This window comes from Conger conger, chromosome 3 (assembly GCF_963514075.1).
Source record: "Conger conger chromosome 3, fConCon1.1, whole genome shotgun sequence".
Taxonomy (NCBI): domain Eukaryota; kingdom Metazoa; phylum Chordata; class Actinopteri; order Anguilliformes; family Congridae; genus Conger; species Conger conger.
Genome location: NC_083762.1, coordinates 62,509,628 through 62,526,630, shown reverse-complemented (window position 1 = coordinate 62,526,630; position 17,003 = coordinate 62,509,628). Strand labels below are relative to the sequence as shown.

Sequence of the window (17,003 nt, the reverse complement as noted above, 5' to 3'; positions counted from 1 at the left end):
CCTCCTGATCCAGCAAGTGGTAATTATCTGTAGCCATGTCTCCATTTTGCCACGGTCCAGTGAAACACAAACCATATAATATGCGGTTGGATGGTTCTGTATTTTTTCGTCTTCTGCTAAACCTATGTATGGAATCAATTGGGTTGCTTACTTCATAGTATTGAATATCGTACTCCTCCGGCTGTGCAGATTAAGTCTGGCTGGGCAAACTATAATGTAATGATCCACGGTCTCAGTCTTTCATTTTTGGCCTATGGTCAGATCCTGGGGACCAAGGCGCTGCAAAACCCCATGGAGCCTTGTAGGCTTATAGTTCCATCTTTAAACATTTGTTTACAGTATGTACTATGTTACCTCCTGCCAATTTCAATAGCAATTCATGTTTGGGAGCTCATCCCACTGTTGGGGTACTGATTTTAGTTTGTTTGGGAGTGTGCTGATTAGCATGGTCCATTGCAAATACAGAGTAGTCCGGTACTGACACAGCTATTGAAGGGTTGTGATTGTGTAAAGCCCAGTCTACATCAAACAGCCGACTTGAGACGAGATGAGATGGGATGGTTTTAGAAAGGTTTTTGAAGAAAGTTGGAGCGGTGCGTACTGTCCAGTTTTATCATGTCTACTCTCGTCGGCTAGTGTTTTTTTCCGGTTCCGTGTCAAGTCTCGTCTCAAGTTGGCTGTTTGTTCTAAATTGGTTTTAGAAAATAGGGCTATGTGATAGACATATCAACCAATCACAAAGCACAACCAGTAGTGCCGCAAGGCCAGTCAGTGTCAGACACAATACAACGTTAATGTTAGCTAGCTAAACAAAATACACATAAGGTCACCAGAAGAAACATAAACAGTCAAGCACGCAAAGTTCTTGTTATGGAAACATTTGCCGCTTTGGTGTGGACTCCCTAGTTTGGACGTTCTGAGATTTTAATTTGGACTTTCTTCCCTCTTGTCTCGTCTCAAGTCAGCTGTTTGATGTACACTGGGCTTAAGTGGATAAAAAGAGGACAAGTCAATTAAAAACATATTCCTATTGAAAATTCTTATTTTTGTGGATGGAAGACTTATTCAATAGACTTATTAAGTCTTCTGCTGCTGTAGCCTATCCACTCAGACTTGACACGTGCACTCAGACATGCTGCTCTGCATACCACTGTTGTAATGTGTAGTTATTTGCATTACTGTCACCTTCCTGTCACATTTGATCTGAACAACAGCTGAACCTCTTGACCACATTTGCATGCTTTTAGTTGCTGCCACATGATCGGCTGATTAAATATTTGCATTAACAAGCTGGTGTACAGGTCTACCTAATAAATAGCTCTCTGAGTGTATTTTAGGCATTTGGCAGATGCTCTAATACAATGTGACTTACACAACCAATGCAGTCTGCAGAGTTGAAACATACAACCTCTTTACATGGTTGTATGTCTACGACAGAAATTTAGGTTAAGTACCATTGCTCAAGGGTACAAAAGCAGTGCCCCACATATGGGGTCAAACCTACAACCATTACACTACATTAATTATATTTTCTTTAGCTTTCCTCTGGTTTTCTGTAGGCCAGAGATGCTCTAAGTTTTGCCCTCAGCATGTACTTCTGCTCTGGATGTGGAGGTCTGGGTCTCTGCATACACTAATTGGCTTACAGAAAACATCAAGCAGATTCTACAACCCAAAATCTGGAAATGTCAATGAATACTTTTCTGTTTCCTTCCCCTTTAAATAATGGATGCCCTCACAACCCACTCTATAATTCATGGTCAATCGTCTGAAGTGGAACACAGAAAAGACTGCAGAAATAGCCTCTGCCTCTCTCTCCCTCTCGCTTTGTCTCTCTCTTGCTTTGTCTTTCTCTGTCTCCCTCTCCTTTCCTCTGAAAAGTGATGTCATCAGATAATGCCATCTCTTCCTCCTTCTCTTTCTAGCCAGAAGTGGAGATCCCTCCACCGCGTAGCTACAAAGCGCACTCATCTTCGACGGCACAAATTAAACTGAAGTGAATTGTGTCTGGAGACACTGGAGGGTGAAGGCCCTGGTTCATCTGGAAACACAGGGAGAAACCGCGGTGGGCCTCTAAGCACTGGCGAAGAGTCTAGGGGACGGGTGGTGTGGGGAATGGTCTTTTTCGGATTCACTAATGTACAGACGTCTGAACCGATTAATGTCGGAAGCGCTCTTTCAGCCAAGAGACAGCCGGGCTGTTGCCAAACCCCTCTTTACGGGGTCTGTCTCTCCTTTCATTCCCCAACAAAAGGGGCCCTGTCTGCTTATAAAGGAGTGCGGCCTGCAGATCCCAACCCGAGAGGGTAATTCAGGCACCTCTTAACACTGTGGAGGCTCACTGCCCTCCCCCTACCACCACCAGCCAACTGGTGTTCGACAAGTACGTCCGTTCTGTCAATGCAGGAACAGGACAATGCACAGGATTGAATCATCATCTTGATAAAGGTCCCGTATTGTGGAAAATGACATTTTCCTTGTTATGTGGATATAAAGGAGTTGAAAACATAGTCCCCAGTCCCCAAATAAATCCACACAATCAATATGCATTTAAAAGACTTCCGGGACGTTATGACATCACATCAATATGCTTGTGTGCTTCAGTACCCCCACATTGTACTTAATCCAAGCGCTCTTGGTAAAACTCATGAGAGCCATTGGAGAATGGGCATGTAAAACTGAATAGAGATTGTTTTGGTACTTACAACCACACAAACATCTTCTTAAGACCTAAAATAAAACTGAAAAGCTGGAAAATTTGGGACCTTTAAATCTATGAGACACTGGCAACTAACACATAAGTTGAAATGTGACGATTGAATGCACTTGCTTTCCCATGTCACAGACAAGCAACCAACAACAGCATTCGCCAGTGCAGTAATTATTTTGGGTGTGGTCACTAACGTAGTGCAATAGTGAATCCACTTGCAGCATTATTTAGCTAGCCAATGTGTTTGTCAGATGGTTAAAAAATGACCCTCAATTGAATTAAAAAGATTGAGTTATCTGCTACTTTAAGATCCAAGCCACTACTTCCTCCTATACAAATGCGATGCAGGGTTATGGCAGCGCATTCGTGTTTCTCAGGCCGGCTCTGTCCGTGGGCCCATCTCATCATCGCAGCCACATCAGAGAACCAGTGAAGATCATTCATGAGGAATTTACCACAAACAGCTGTTTTCTTCTGCTCAACATCCATCCTCTTACAGTAAATGTATATTCATTGTGTTTTCTGAACCAAGCATTAGCAGACTGCAGGCACTCCTTGAACCACAGAAGTCTTTTTCTGCATGCTGAGATGTGAGACACACTGCTGCCTGCATCCCGCCCACCATGGCTGAATCCACAGCCAACTTGGGATTCCCACGGGAAGAGCCGGCACTGCTTGGGATTCCCGAGAAGCACTTCTTCAGGCAGGAGGCTCAACTCCTGCTAATTTCAGATTCTGTATGCCAATCTACCCCGTACATAATCCATAAATACAACGCTTATGTAATGTCACTATGCTCTCATTATACTGGATTTGGACTAGACGCTCTCTATGTTATTTCTTGGGCTGAGAGGCACTATTGAAAATGGCTGAGTTTAGCTGTGTTAATTCTACTCTCAGAACCTGTTGACAGACAACTTTTCTCCGCTGATGCCACATTTCTCCATTGATACAGAGGGAAGAGCTCTACTGGGAAGCACGTGACTCCGGAACAAAAACGGTTATGAAGCTGATGAACGGCGTAGCCTACACTGCTGTTAAGCATTAAATTCACACCAGAAACTGCCTGATCTCTGCCTGATCCCAATTAGACCAGCAAACGATGCATCTCGCAGACATGTGGATGAGAAGTAATGTAGTAGTTAGATGTGAATCTAAGCCGCTGGCTTGCATGTTCTACAAAGGTGTGGCCATACATGGACACACAAAGAATATGGATGCCGTATTGTAAAGCACACATGTTGATTAATACCCCACAGTCTGTGAATCAGGGGGAGGGGTGGGGGGATGGTTGGTGGCTTCGGGAGAAGAAATAGAGAAGGACAGCGGCAGGCAAGTACACACAGGTAACACACTGATTTGGGTGATGTGTTATCCCAATTCATCACAGGTCTTGGTTCAGGCATGACCCTGGGGTGCTCTTGTTACTAGCAAGGTCAACAGGAACAAAACGAATGTGAGAGGAACAATGCAGCCAGTTCATAATGGACTGGCAGGTCTAGCTGTGAAGATGGCGCTTTTACTGCAAGTTTGCTGAAAGGGATTAAGGAAGCAAACTGGATTTGCGTGACCTAAGATCTTTCCAAACAAACACTTTGACCCAGGGTCATGACCTCTGACCTGTGAACAAGTCAATGGGGTCAGCTGAGAAGTTTCAAAATCCACTACAGCATAGTTTGTAGGCCTATATACTGTCAAACCAGTGAGATGCAAACCAGATTACATAAAAAAAAAAATAAACCACCACATGTGGTGCAAATCTGACTCTTGGTAGCGATTTTCTGCCTTCTTGCAGAGATATTTTTCTTTTAGTGGTGTGTGTAATTTAAAATACACATCTCTTACAATAGCACCTGCCTCAAAATTTGGAGAACCTGGAACTTTGGTAACGTGACTACCAAAGTATTTTTGAATACTTAGCCTCAAGTGAAAATTTTACAAATACCTTGAACATTTATTGTCAGAAAATACCCAACAGAAAAATGATCAAGGACCATGGAGTGGTTTAAACAGGTCCAAGGTCAGTACCGGTGGCATATCAGCTGTCTCATCCCTCTGCAATGAATTAATCTGAACAGAAATCTGTTCTTATTTGTGGAATCTGAGACCATGTTTACTGTATGAACTGTAACATAAGGACAGAAGATGGTGGCTTTCACTGTGCTCATCTCAGATGGGGGAATAAAGAGCAAGTTAGCTTAGCGTTAGCTGCGCATGCATGCACCACAGTCAGCTGCGCAGTCGGTGCATTTCTGCCGAAGTCACTCTGCACACTCACCTGCAACAGGAGCTCGCCCTCGGTCATCCAACCCTCCACCAATCCCGTGGCCTTGCTGCTGCTGTCATGGTTGCCAATGCTGGCCGTCAGCCCTTTGCCAGGGTAGTTCTTCAGGGCAACTGGAGGGAGGGAGAGAGAGAGAGCGAGAGAGAGAGAGCGAGGGTGCATTTTAGTACTGGAATAATGTTTACGAAGCACTGCTGTGAATGTCAGAATGGTTTATGTGTACTACACTAAACACAGTATGCAAGACAAGCTCCCAGCTCATTAAAAATGGATATAAATCTAAAGACAGGGCTTCTACTCTTTAAAAAAAATAACCGGTCATATCATAATTGCCTGGCGCTGACTAGCCTATTCATATCCCAAAATAAAAATTTTAAAGACCGCAGTCTGTATAAAGTATCTAAATTGGCTCAGCTGTGCATGAGGCCTATGACAGCGAGTCTTGCATGTCTCAGGATTCAGTGTAAGCCCGGATTCCCTCCTGCTGGCCCTGTCTAGCAAAGTCTCCCCCCTGCTGCAGAGTGCAGGGCCTCAGCACTGCTGCTTTCTTGTGCTAATGGCACTCTGCGCAGGGCCCAGGCTACAGGCTGTGTTATTTTTAACGCCCCGTCGATGTGTTTACAAACACTTGTTATGACTAAAAGACGATTGGGCGAGGCATGGAAGCACAGAACAGCACTGAGAGACACATACACAAAGAGAGAGAGAGAGAGAGAGAGAGAGAGAGAGAGAGCTAAGGCACATTTTAGTATTGGAGCTAGAGAGAAAGAATGGCCAAGAGAGAGAGAAATCAGGCGAGAGAGTGAGAAAGAGAGCGAGCTAGAGAGAGAAAGAGTGAGAAAAAGAGAGAGCTAGAGCTAGAGAGAGAGGGAGAGAGAGAGAGAGAGAGCCTGCACAGGCCCGGCGGGCGTTTACCCAAGTTACACAGATCTGCCGTTTATGTTATTCTGACACCACAGTCAGAAACAAATAGACCTAACCACACTTTCCACATGAAAATAAGGAGGCTTTCCTGGAGTCTGGTTCTCACAGTGCGCACAGCGCTAAGCATCGTAGCAACTCATGGGAAAGGCGGGATGGGTTCGTGCGGAAGTCCTGACACCCTGACACCAATGAAAACACATCTGCTTCCTGCTCTTTCAGCCCTCCTCAGCCGTCCCGCGGTCCATCGCCATCCCAGCATGCAGTATGGTCGCACACTGAAGGACGTCTAGTGTAATTCCGAATGACACAGCATACCTCAGTGCAGTGTCTAAACCTGAAGGAACCCTAAGTGGCCATGTTACTGGGCACTGAAATGTGTCATTAGTAAATGTGCTTTTATCTTTTGTTCTACCTTCAGAGACCCCATCCATCTTAACTGAACTACAGTTCATGTTAATGATTCATTTTTTAAATATGAAAGATTTGATGTTGCTTTTCTTTTCTTTTATATCAGAGAGAGAGAGTTGTGAGACCTGCTGAGTGACTACAGGTACATGGCAGGTCGGTGTGCTACAGTATTTCCTGGCCTGAAGAGCAGGTTACTCAGCGGCAGGGGAAATGCAGTTGGACAGCGGGCCTGGAGGAATGGGGTGAGGGGGGTGGGGTGGGTGAATGCCTTTCACATCCCCTTCAACTTGGGTGAGGGTGGGGGTGGTGGGGGTTGATGGGTGCAGCTGAGGAAGGCGGGAAAAGTGCATTAGCACATCGACGAACGGAGTGTGACATCACCGCAACACCTCTGCTGCTCTCTGTTTTTACAACTGTGGAGGGGGATTCCACCAGACAATCTTTCCCTCTGCCACACTGGCCTTGTACATGCCATAATACTGCCCTGTAATGAAGAAGTAACATAAATGTAATGCCCTGCGTAAATTACATGCTTCCAAAGCCTCTCGGGTGGCTAAACCAGAAAATAAACCCCAGGGAAAATGTTTTTTTAAACGTAGCACACATCCATAAAGGTCGATAAGCTTGCTATGCACTTAGCATGGCAAACTAAACATTTACCCTGGGGTTCATTTTTGAATATTTTTTAGTGACACAATTTTTCATCCAGCAAACATTTTTGAAACATCTGCATTGCAGATATAGCGAATTAGCAGTGACAAGCGAAAGGGACAACTGGGGCTAATGAAGTCACCGTTTCCATTTCTCTGCTTTTCAGAGGACACTGGCTCCCACCCAAAAATAGAGGAGCAAAATCCCTTTTTGATTTACACACCACAGTGATAGGGTGTGAGGGTGCAAGCAGATATTTATTTCTTATTCATTTCTTAGCATATTCTGTGCTACTGGAATTATAGTACATCAGATGGTGGATGTAACTTTCTCCAAATCCATGCCATTATTATTATTATTATTATTATTATTACTGTCAATTCTACAGTTATTGCTCCCATATAAATTATATAGGAATTGTATTTCAACAATAGAATCTAAATGTTAAATTAAATGTAAAATGAATCTGTATTTTTAAATCTGTATTGTTGCTAATGTAACAAGGAGCCTGACACTTCTCCAATTTTATTTATACTTCTGCTGCAACTTGAAGTCAGTTTTTCTTTGTCAATATATCTTCATAGCATTGTGAAAGAGCATGTACATGGATAAAAGCCTGAAGAGAAATAACATTTTGATGTTGGTAAATCCGTGATATTGAATGGCTAAAATAAACAAATAATAGTAGATCAATTGCTTCCTGTACTTAAACAAAATAATGTTCTTCTCTGTAATGCATAAGACGCTATTCATTCTCAGAATGAGCAAGGTTAAACGCTTAAGCCTAAATGTAAAATCTCCCATGACGGATTAAACAGTAATGCTACATAATGCATAATTCACAGTTTTAATATTATAAAAATCTATGTGTTTATATATAATTAATATACATTTTAAAACACAATAAGTCAAGATAATACTGTCATTTAAAGCTAAACTCCGAACTGCACACACAGAAGTGTTAACAGCAAGAATGCAGCAACTATCCATACAAGCAAACAATTATCTTCACTTTGCGGCAACCTCTGCAAATTCCGTAGCATTAAATAGCCTTGGACCCCCATGTATGCTTGAAACTATGCTTGCTACTGCTTCTGCAAGTACAGAAGACATCACCTCTTAATGAACAAAATATATTATAAAGGAGCTTAACCTAGAATATAGGTATAATATGTTTGGTATTCTAGATATATTTCTTCTAGATAGGCTGTCAGAGCAAACCTTTGTCAGAGCACCACAGTCAGAGTCAGAGCATACCTTTTGTCTATTCTTTATCAGAGCATAATTGAGAAAATATGGATTTGGAATAGTAAAATAAACCTGTTGATAAAGCAATATCTAGCTCTAAATGGCGTTTTGGACAATTTACAAGATAAAGCAAAGTACTTCTTCATAAAAATAAATAAAGCAAACATTTTTTGTCCGATTTATCACAAAAGAAGCATAGAGGCTCAGAACAGAACACATAAAGGACACATTGAGATAGTGTGAAGCTTTCGAGACAGGACAGGGGGTCTGAAGGTTTTAGGATGGCATGAGAACCAGACTGACACGGGACGCTTTGCCAGAGCCAAAAAGCAGGCTGCCTCATTGACCTCTGACATTCACAATAAGAACATGGCATGACCTGTCACGACCTCTGACCCCCGAGCGATGCCTCCACATTTTTATCGGAGGATTTTCTCTGAATGGCCCATTGTTGTCTGGAGTGGGGGGGGGGAGGTGAGACACAAAGGCCAGCGAGGCGGTGGTGCCACTTCGGGTGTTGTCAGTAATTTGCGTCCGTGTTGAAGGCTGTCTGTCCCTTCACACGCAGCGTGGCTACAGGCTGGTGTCTGATTCCCAGAGCTGTGCTTAGGGACAGCAATATGGTACTGGGGGGGGTGGAAAATGGATGGGTGGGAAGGCAGTGGTGGGGGTCAGAGTTTGGTCTGTTTGCGACTGTTACTAATTCAGGTCTTTTTATGGTTTTAGATTATAGTTTTATGTTTCTCTTCAAAGAGCTTGTTAAGTGTGTCATTTATACGCAAATTCTATAGAAATAGAATTTTGCTTCTTGGCTCGTGTCGAACATTTTCATTTTCATTTTTGTGATGTTGCACATATATTTTCTCCATTGGGAATGGTGTTAACCAGCTCTGGCTCTATGGCTGATATTAATGAGGTGGAATCTGCTGTACTGTAAGTCGCTCTGGATAAGACCTGGCAATGCAATGTAATGGACTAGCTAATGTGCGAGCGCTAGGTGTGGTGGGGACAGTGCAATCTGATACAGGTTGGAACTGGAGAAGAGCAAGTTGAAAGTAAATGTCAACCACCCAAAAGGCAACCCCTTTTTCATTGGGTTAATCACTATTGCATTTTTGCATAACAGTGGGGATCAGTCTCATGGCTGAAATAACAGACACATAGCATTTGGAATTGGAACTAAAGTATTTAATGGATTTGACCTGCATTATTCTAACAGTTCAATTATCCACAATTCCCATTAAAGCACAATTAATTAAAACTAATTTAATGAAATGATATCAAACTCCCCCAGTATAATCAACGTTTCTGCAGCCTTTTAGCCTGTTCTACTAGGAATTTTAATACAGAGCTGCAGGGCAGAGCAGAGACGTTCTGTAGGGTGCCGGCTATTCGCCAAAAACCTCCAAAAAGGCTGCGGAGTTTACGTCATTTCTCAATGAATGTTAAATGGATAAATAAATAAAGAATAAAACAATGACTTAGAACGCATTGTCTCTGGTCCAGCTGGCAGGAGCTGGGTTTGTGTACAGTTTTCTTGGCGGCAGCGTTCCTGGCGACTAATCTTACAGGCATTCAGTGAAGCACAGTGAGCCTCTGCCTCAGCCACGCCTTGCTCTTCACACTCACATTAGTCTCTGTTTTGACGGAAACAAATGTTCAGTTGTTGGCGCTGGAAGCCGAGGGGAGAGAAAATATTAACAGAAGTCCTACAGTGCTTCCTTGTCTGCCCCTCATTACTTGAACAATAGACATGGGGATAAACATGACAATTATTTATTATTATTATTATTATTATTATTATTATTATCTTTTATAATAATAAAAGATAATCACCAGCGGTGACAAGTTTGCGACAATCAAATCTCTCTGTATGAAGAAGGAGAGCATGACAAACATGCTTTTCATCTGTAATTCAATTAAATTTACTCAATCAAGCATTTAAAGAGGGACTCCACTTGATCCGGCTCATAAAAAGAAGCAGAAATCATCTGTAATTTAATTCTGCTTGGTCTAATTGAGAGAATAAAGTGAATAAATAAAGTGAATCACCCTCCTTTGCTGGGTGAATTAGACAGAATAACGCATCCTATGCAATATTCATAAATTCATAAAGATATGAGAGCTATATGTACTTAACAGGACTCCTGAGTACAAAAAGTTAATATCCATGCAAGATATTCTGGACAGGACTGAAAGAAACAGACACAGGAAGTGAGGTCACAGGATATAATCTATTGTAACAGCATCTGTTGGCAGCAGGTTTGGACCCTATGGTTTGCACCATAGGTTCTACCAAGCACACAGCATAAAAAGTTACACAGTTAACCTGCATGGTTAAAGACCACGGCATCACTTACTCACTATTGCATCTGAAACTTTATTTGGTAGAACACCTAGCAGAGGCATTGGAAACTGTTGGGTCAAAGTAGTCCCAGTAGTCCCCACTGATAAGAACCCGTACCAGTATGAAGATACCCCAGAACTTGCAAACTGTTTCAAACTGTTGTGTGGCCCCTACACAACAGCTTTATGGAGCTTTTGTGAAAGCGATTGGTGCACGCTTTTCACTCCACCCCCTCTACCCCTCGACACTTGGAGCCGTTTGGTGAACAGGCACCCGGGGGTTAACTCTATTGTGATTCCTCTACACAGGTCAGTAAGCAGCGTGGCCCAGCATGACAGCTGGGAGGAAGACCCCCACTGATAAAACATGAATTAAACTCGATGCGCTTAATTAGCTTTTTGAAAGCTGGGTCTTCGGCGAAACACCTCCCACATAAATTAACTTGTTAACAAAATCCCGGTTGAGTTCGCAGAATAACCCCTCCCCCTCCTGCCCACCCTAAAAAAGTACAGTAATATCTGAAATGTGAGAGTCTGAGGAGGACTAACTGGACCTGGGCTCTACCACGATGGTGTTCTGTAATATGATCAACAGACAATATGCTATAGGACTTTTGCCCCTCTCACAGGGATACTGACTCAAATAATCTGTATGTATGTACAGTTATTTAATTCCCCTCACTAATAACAGTTATAACTCACTGTTTGTGCTTCTGCCACTTTTACCCTGGCGGTCAAAGCTGTGGAATGATTTTTGGTGCCAGGATCAGATGGTTCACATAGCAAAGGAGAAGACTCAACTGAAAACAAATCAGTTCCAAGGTTCTCAACTTTGGCTTGTTGTCCATCTGTCTCTGATTCCCAGGAACACACTTTGAAACAGTCTCAGTGTGGAGCCCGTCACGCTTGACTAAGTGAATGAACAGGGGCGGGGCGTGAAGAGGTTCGAGAGTGTGGTGTAGTGCAACTGCTGAGAGGGAGGAAGCATGCCTGTGATGAAATATTAACACCAAGAGCCTATTTGAGGCTTCGTCACGTGTTGATGACATCACGGCAGCAGATGTCGATGACACAAAGTGCCCGGGAGCAGAGAGAGGGCTCTTGACTCCACTGAACTGGGAGACCAAACTTACTTCCCTCAGCATTAAGAACAGAGCAGTTTCAGTCAATAAAAACATCAAAATACAGCCTCTTAAGTGTGTGAATAGATGAACTCATACTAATCTGCCTATATCATAATATACACAATCTTCCTGTTCCTCTGGAAAAGGGAGGGAAAATATGGACAGATGTCAGAGGTGTCTCTCTCTCTTCCTTTTTCTCTCCTTCTTATACCTCTCTATACTGTAATACACCACACCACTGTACTGGCACAGGCTATAGCAGTTAAGGAATGCATCTTGGAAGATACCGTAGGTTCAAATCTGTGGTGAGGCACGGCTACAACCAGACTGGAGTGATTACATTTGTCAGAGTGGAGTACATTTATGACTGTATGAATACATAGTAGGTATGTGATACATCTGTTCTTTTACATAAAAAATAAAAAAGGAACTCTATATTTTGGGAAATATACCTTTTTTCAGACTTACTCAGACTTTGACGAGATGTTCGATTTCATTTTCATTTTGTGCATTCACTGGCTGTTTTTCCATGTTAGCATAATGTCTTAGCTTAGCATAAAGAATGGGAGTCAACTCTTCCACTGGTTGAGCACAATGATCCGTGCACCTTCTGAAGGTAGAGCTACTACCTTCTTCACTGCGCTCAACCAGTGGAAGACAGAAGGATACATGTGTGTTCAGCGGTTATAGTTCCACCATCTAACTTTTCAGAAAATTCCCGCATGTGTATTTCAAATACACATGATGCCTTGCATGAATAAGACAGCTTCGGAGTTGCTGTAATGTGTAGTTCTTCACTTTGAAGGAGGTAGGCTACTGACTCCTATACATTTCAAGTCTATATGCTAAGCTAACAAATTATGCTAACATGGAAACCGAGCCAGTGAATGCACAAAAATGAAAATGAAATCTCGTCTAAGTCTGGGTAAGTTGGAAAAAGTGTGTCAAACATTTCCCAAAATGTTGGTGCATTCCTTTAAATGCCAGGCCATCATAAAACAGCAATATACACCTCACATTCACCTAAAACACTTTCTCCACCAAAGTACACTGTGCCACATCTACCAAGCCCTCCCCACCCCCTCTTCTGAACTATAACCCATTTAGGGGTTTGGTGAAGAATCTAATTAAGCCATACCAAAAACAGTGACCCAGCAAATCTGACAGCTTGTGATGAGACTCCCCAGGGACCCCTGACTTCTGAACTCTCAGTGAGTAATTACTCATTAACATGGCTGGGGCGGAGGAAAGGGCTCTCGGGTCAGTCGGGCTGTGTGGAGGGGGCAAGAGTGTCAGGGGCAGGAACCCTGAGTATTCAGAGCAAGTGAAATATTCATGGCACTAATGGCCCTCAAAGTCTAGGTCAGCAATCGTAGTTGCCCCAACCTCCCCCTCCCTAAATAATTCCCCTTGTGCATTAACCCTTCACCTTGAGTGGTTTTGGGGGGCTTAAGACTCGGAGAGTGACTCTGATAATCTGGAGTTTCTCAGCTTGTTGGCACCATGGCCATCTCTCTGCAACACCAGGGCATTTGGAATGAGTCTAAACTGAACTTACAAAAGACATATGTCCTCAATTCTTGATAACAGCTTTATGCTTATCTCATCACTGAAATATCTGTCAGTTAAAAGAAATAGGGTGTATTTTTCAGCAGGCGCATGGTGTGGTGCGAGATGCCACACTGGCTAAGCGGTATGTTCGTCATGGATTTCTACACGCCTGCGCTGTTTGGTCATTTAGTGACTCGCCATATGCTGAAGTGGGAGGAGAGCTGCTGCTCAGTCAATTGTATTGCTATTTTGGTGTCGCTTATTGCAGTTTTTTGAGTCATTTGTTCCTTCGCTACCCACCTGCTCAACCCAAGTCTAAGACGGAAGTTGCAGCCCAGTCTATAGTGTATTGCTCATTTTGGGGCTTGGATAGACTGCCTTAAATATTGTTCTATAATTAATGCAATATTTTGCAACAATAACAAATTTTGCCCAGTATTCTTCTACATGAAATTGTAATATTCCCGGAAAAGGGGAAAACCGTTTTCAGCTCATACTGTATACGCTATTTCAAAATTAATGATGATCACAGAACGTAATTATCATTTGTGGTCAAGAAATTTAACTGCAAATGATACTACACTTTTCACACTTACCTCAGACAAAGAAAAACAGAAAAAAGGGCACAGATAAAAGTTTTAAGAGAACTAAACTTTCCATTTTATGTCAGTACTGTACAGTCTACAAACTACATGCATTAAGTGTATTAGAATATCCTCTGTAGCTAATGTAACATCATCCGGGTGTGCTCAATATCAAAGAGATAAACAACAAGCCATGTTATTTTTGTTTGTCTGGAGGGAAGGCTACGTTGTTAGGTAGCCTAAAAATAAAGTTCAAATATGTGGGTCATGCAAATAACCAAGGAGAAAGTCAAACATAAACATAAACTCAGTTCAGTTTAGTAATAATGCCATTGTTGTGATTCAATTATTCATATTACATATGTTGTATTTGTTTTTCTTTTGTTTAAGCAGCAGTTCACACTGAGACATTTTGCTGCTGTGAGTAGGATCATGGCACTGTCATGATCTTCTTTTATTTTATTTTTTATTTTGTCTAGTAAAACCTCCAGATACTGTTGTCTGTATGTCTTAGGCTATGTATCACTGAAAATCTGACAGAATAATATTTCATACATTCAAACGGATTACTGATTTTATTTTTAATATTCAGTTTGTTAGAACTCCAAAAAAAAAGATGGCCCAGCTCTGGTTGGTAGCTACTATATCCTTATCCTCGTCTTCCCTTACCATAGACTACAAAATTAACAGCACACCCTACACAATGTGCACAGCTCTGAAAGGGAATGAAAATAGGTCATTTGATTGGCTATGAATAAATTCAGTGTCAAAACACCTTTGAACTGTACCCTTCTTCTGAAAATGCCAACATTCAGTAACCACGCCCAGTGCGCCCACGCCCCACACCACTATCCCATGCCACACCGATCCCGGAAAACAGAGCCCATAATATCACCGATTTAAGCTAAATCTATAAATTATTCTCTGAAGTTACAAGTATTGGGGGAGAAACACTGTTGATATCAAGCGCATATGCTCACGTTCCCAGCACAACCTGCAGTTTCATTGATATGGCAGCATGCAGAAGTGTGGCCTTCTTCACTGTTTTCACAGTCACGTGGATTTCCAGCCAAGTCATGAGGAATAACAAGCGTGGAACTGGAATCACGGCATGGTGCTATATTTGGATCGCTAACGAGGAGCGGTGGGGGTGGGGGGAGTTGGGTAAGCTGCGCTTTGAGAGGGACATGCTAATGACACAGGTACGGACTCCCTCCCTGCTCAGCTGCGGTGTCGCACGGCGACCGCGATGTTGCTATGCACCTGTGCCCCCCCCCCCGATTGGACGAGCATTTTGGAGGTGGTGCTCACTTCTGCCTCACAGGCTATGTGCATTAATATAGACCTGAGGCTGAAAGAAACTATTTCAGTCTATTTGTGAGTTTGTGTTTGGGTGTGTGTGCGTGTGCACGCATGCGTGTGTACGTATGTTAATTATCTTGTCGCAGCAGTGCCTTTTTTCATGGGGGATAAAGATAGAACATTTCTACTCCCTCTGTCTCCATGAATACAGATGAACACACAAGCAAGGCACACGCCCCCGCACACATGGACACACACACACACACACACACACACACACACACACTATACATTCATACATACATAAGCTCACAGAGACACGCAGGGCCATGCACGCGAACACATACACAGCCGGCTGACTACAGAGCCTCTGGTCCCGAGTTCACATGACCTCTCAGATTGTTTCTGATTGGCTGGTTGGCTGAACCGTGATATCCAGCACGTCGTCGGGAGGAGCAAGAGAAGGCTCCCAGTGATGGAATTCCACAGAGATACTGGCCCCCTCTACCAATGTGTGTGTGTGTGTATGTGTGTGTGTGTGTGTGTGAGAGGGGGAGGGGGCGGGATGACTGGGGTGAGGGGCTCTGACCCAGAGGGGGGATAGGATAACCCTTCCCAAACAGAGGGAGCGCAAAGCACAAAAAATATGTCATAGTAAACCTAAGAAAGCATAACATCACGCAATGTGGTTTACGTAACCTCTAACCTGCAGATTCCTCATGCTGTACTGCCCATCCCACTGATACACCACCATAAATTTAATACTCGAAATACACAAGACGAGAGACTGAAACATCCTGTCTTTAAATTAGGCAATCTATCAAATCATTATTTCTAACAAATATTTAATCCACTGAAAGTTTTCTTCACAATGCATTCTCTACCCGTTTTTACTGTCTGAATGGTTATTTTTAATGACCAAGCCAAAGACAACCAGTAAAAGGCACCTTTTGAGGCTTTTCTAGTTTCACAGCACTCCACAACTGAATATTTTAAATAAGCCGAAAACACACCTGGAACTAACCGCCATTCAGTAGAGCACCTGCCATGTAAAATGAGAGTGGGCCTATTAATAGCTAAATAGTACTCTTCAAAAATACATTCAGCCAGGCTGCAATGGTTAACACCATTCCAAGAAGCATGAGTAACAATATAGAGGAGTGTTTTCATAACACCAGGGTGTAGTGTATGAGTTATACCAGGGAGGAGTGTAGGAGTAACACCTGAGCATAGTGTATGAGTAACACCAGGAAGGAGTATTTGGGTAAAACCAGAGAGGAGTGTATGAGTAAATCCAGGGAGGAGTGTATGAGTAAAACCAGGGCATAGTGTATGAGTAACACCAGGGAGAAGCGTTTGAGTAACACCAGGTCACTGGCCTGGATAATTGAGAAAAGTGTAATCCAGGAAAGAGGCACAGAGGATGGGACAGAGAGAGGGGAGGAAGGATGTGCCAGTCCTTGTTAAACCCTCTGAAAAGAGCACAGGGTGTCGAGGGCAAAGAACGAGGTCAGGATTTAGAGTAAGGCAGAATGTTAGAGCAGACAGACCCATTTCCCAAACCTCTAATTAAGCCTCCTCTTCCTCTATCCTTGAATTATTTTTCTCCAAACCTCAAATTCAACCACAAATTTCCCTAACATATAGCCTCTTATTCCCTAACCTCTAATTCAGCCTCTTTCTGGGCTAAAACTTACTAAAACCCCACTTACTAAAACCCCAACATAATTTTTTAAAATCTTACACACATACACTCAGTGACCACTTTGTTACTTCAACTCAAACCACCCTGTCTAGCAGCAACAATCATTCAACAGTCAAAGTCACCAGGATCACTTCACAACTGAACCCCTTGACCATGTCTGCATGGT

The 17,003-nt window shown here is 42.8% G+C and overlaps 1 protein-coding gene across 1 annotated transcript in view; it reads right to left on the bottom strand.

The window, feature by feature from the left end:
- ahr1b (aryl hydrocarbon receptor 1b) overlaps window positions 1–17,003 on the bottom strand; it is a 56,196-nt gene that overhangs the window by 22,741 nt on the left and 16,452 nt on the right. Inside the window, exon 3 of the mRNA XM_061233976.1 lies at window positions 4,989–5,107. Within this exon, the coding sequence (XP_061089960.1) occupies window positions 4,989–5,107 (119 nt within the window). The remainder of the gene's footprint in view (window positions 1–4,988; window positions 5,108–17,003) is intronic.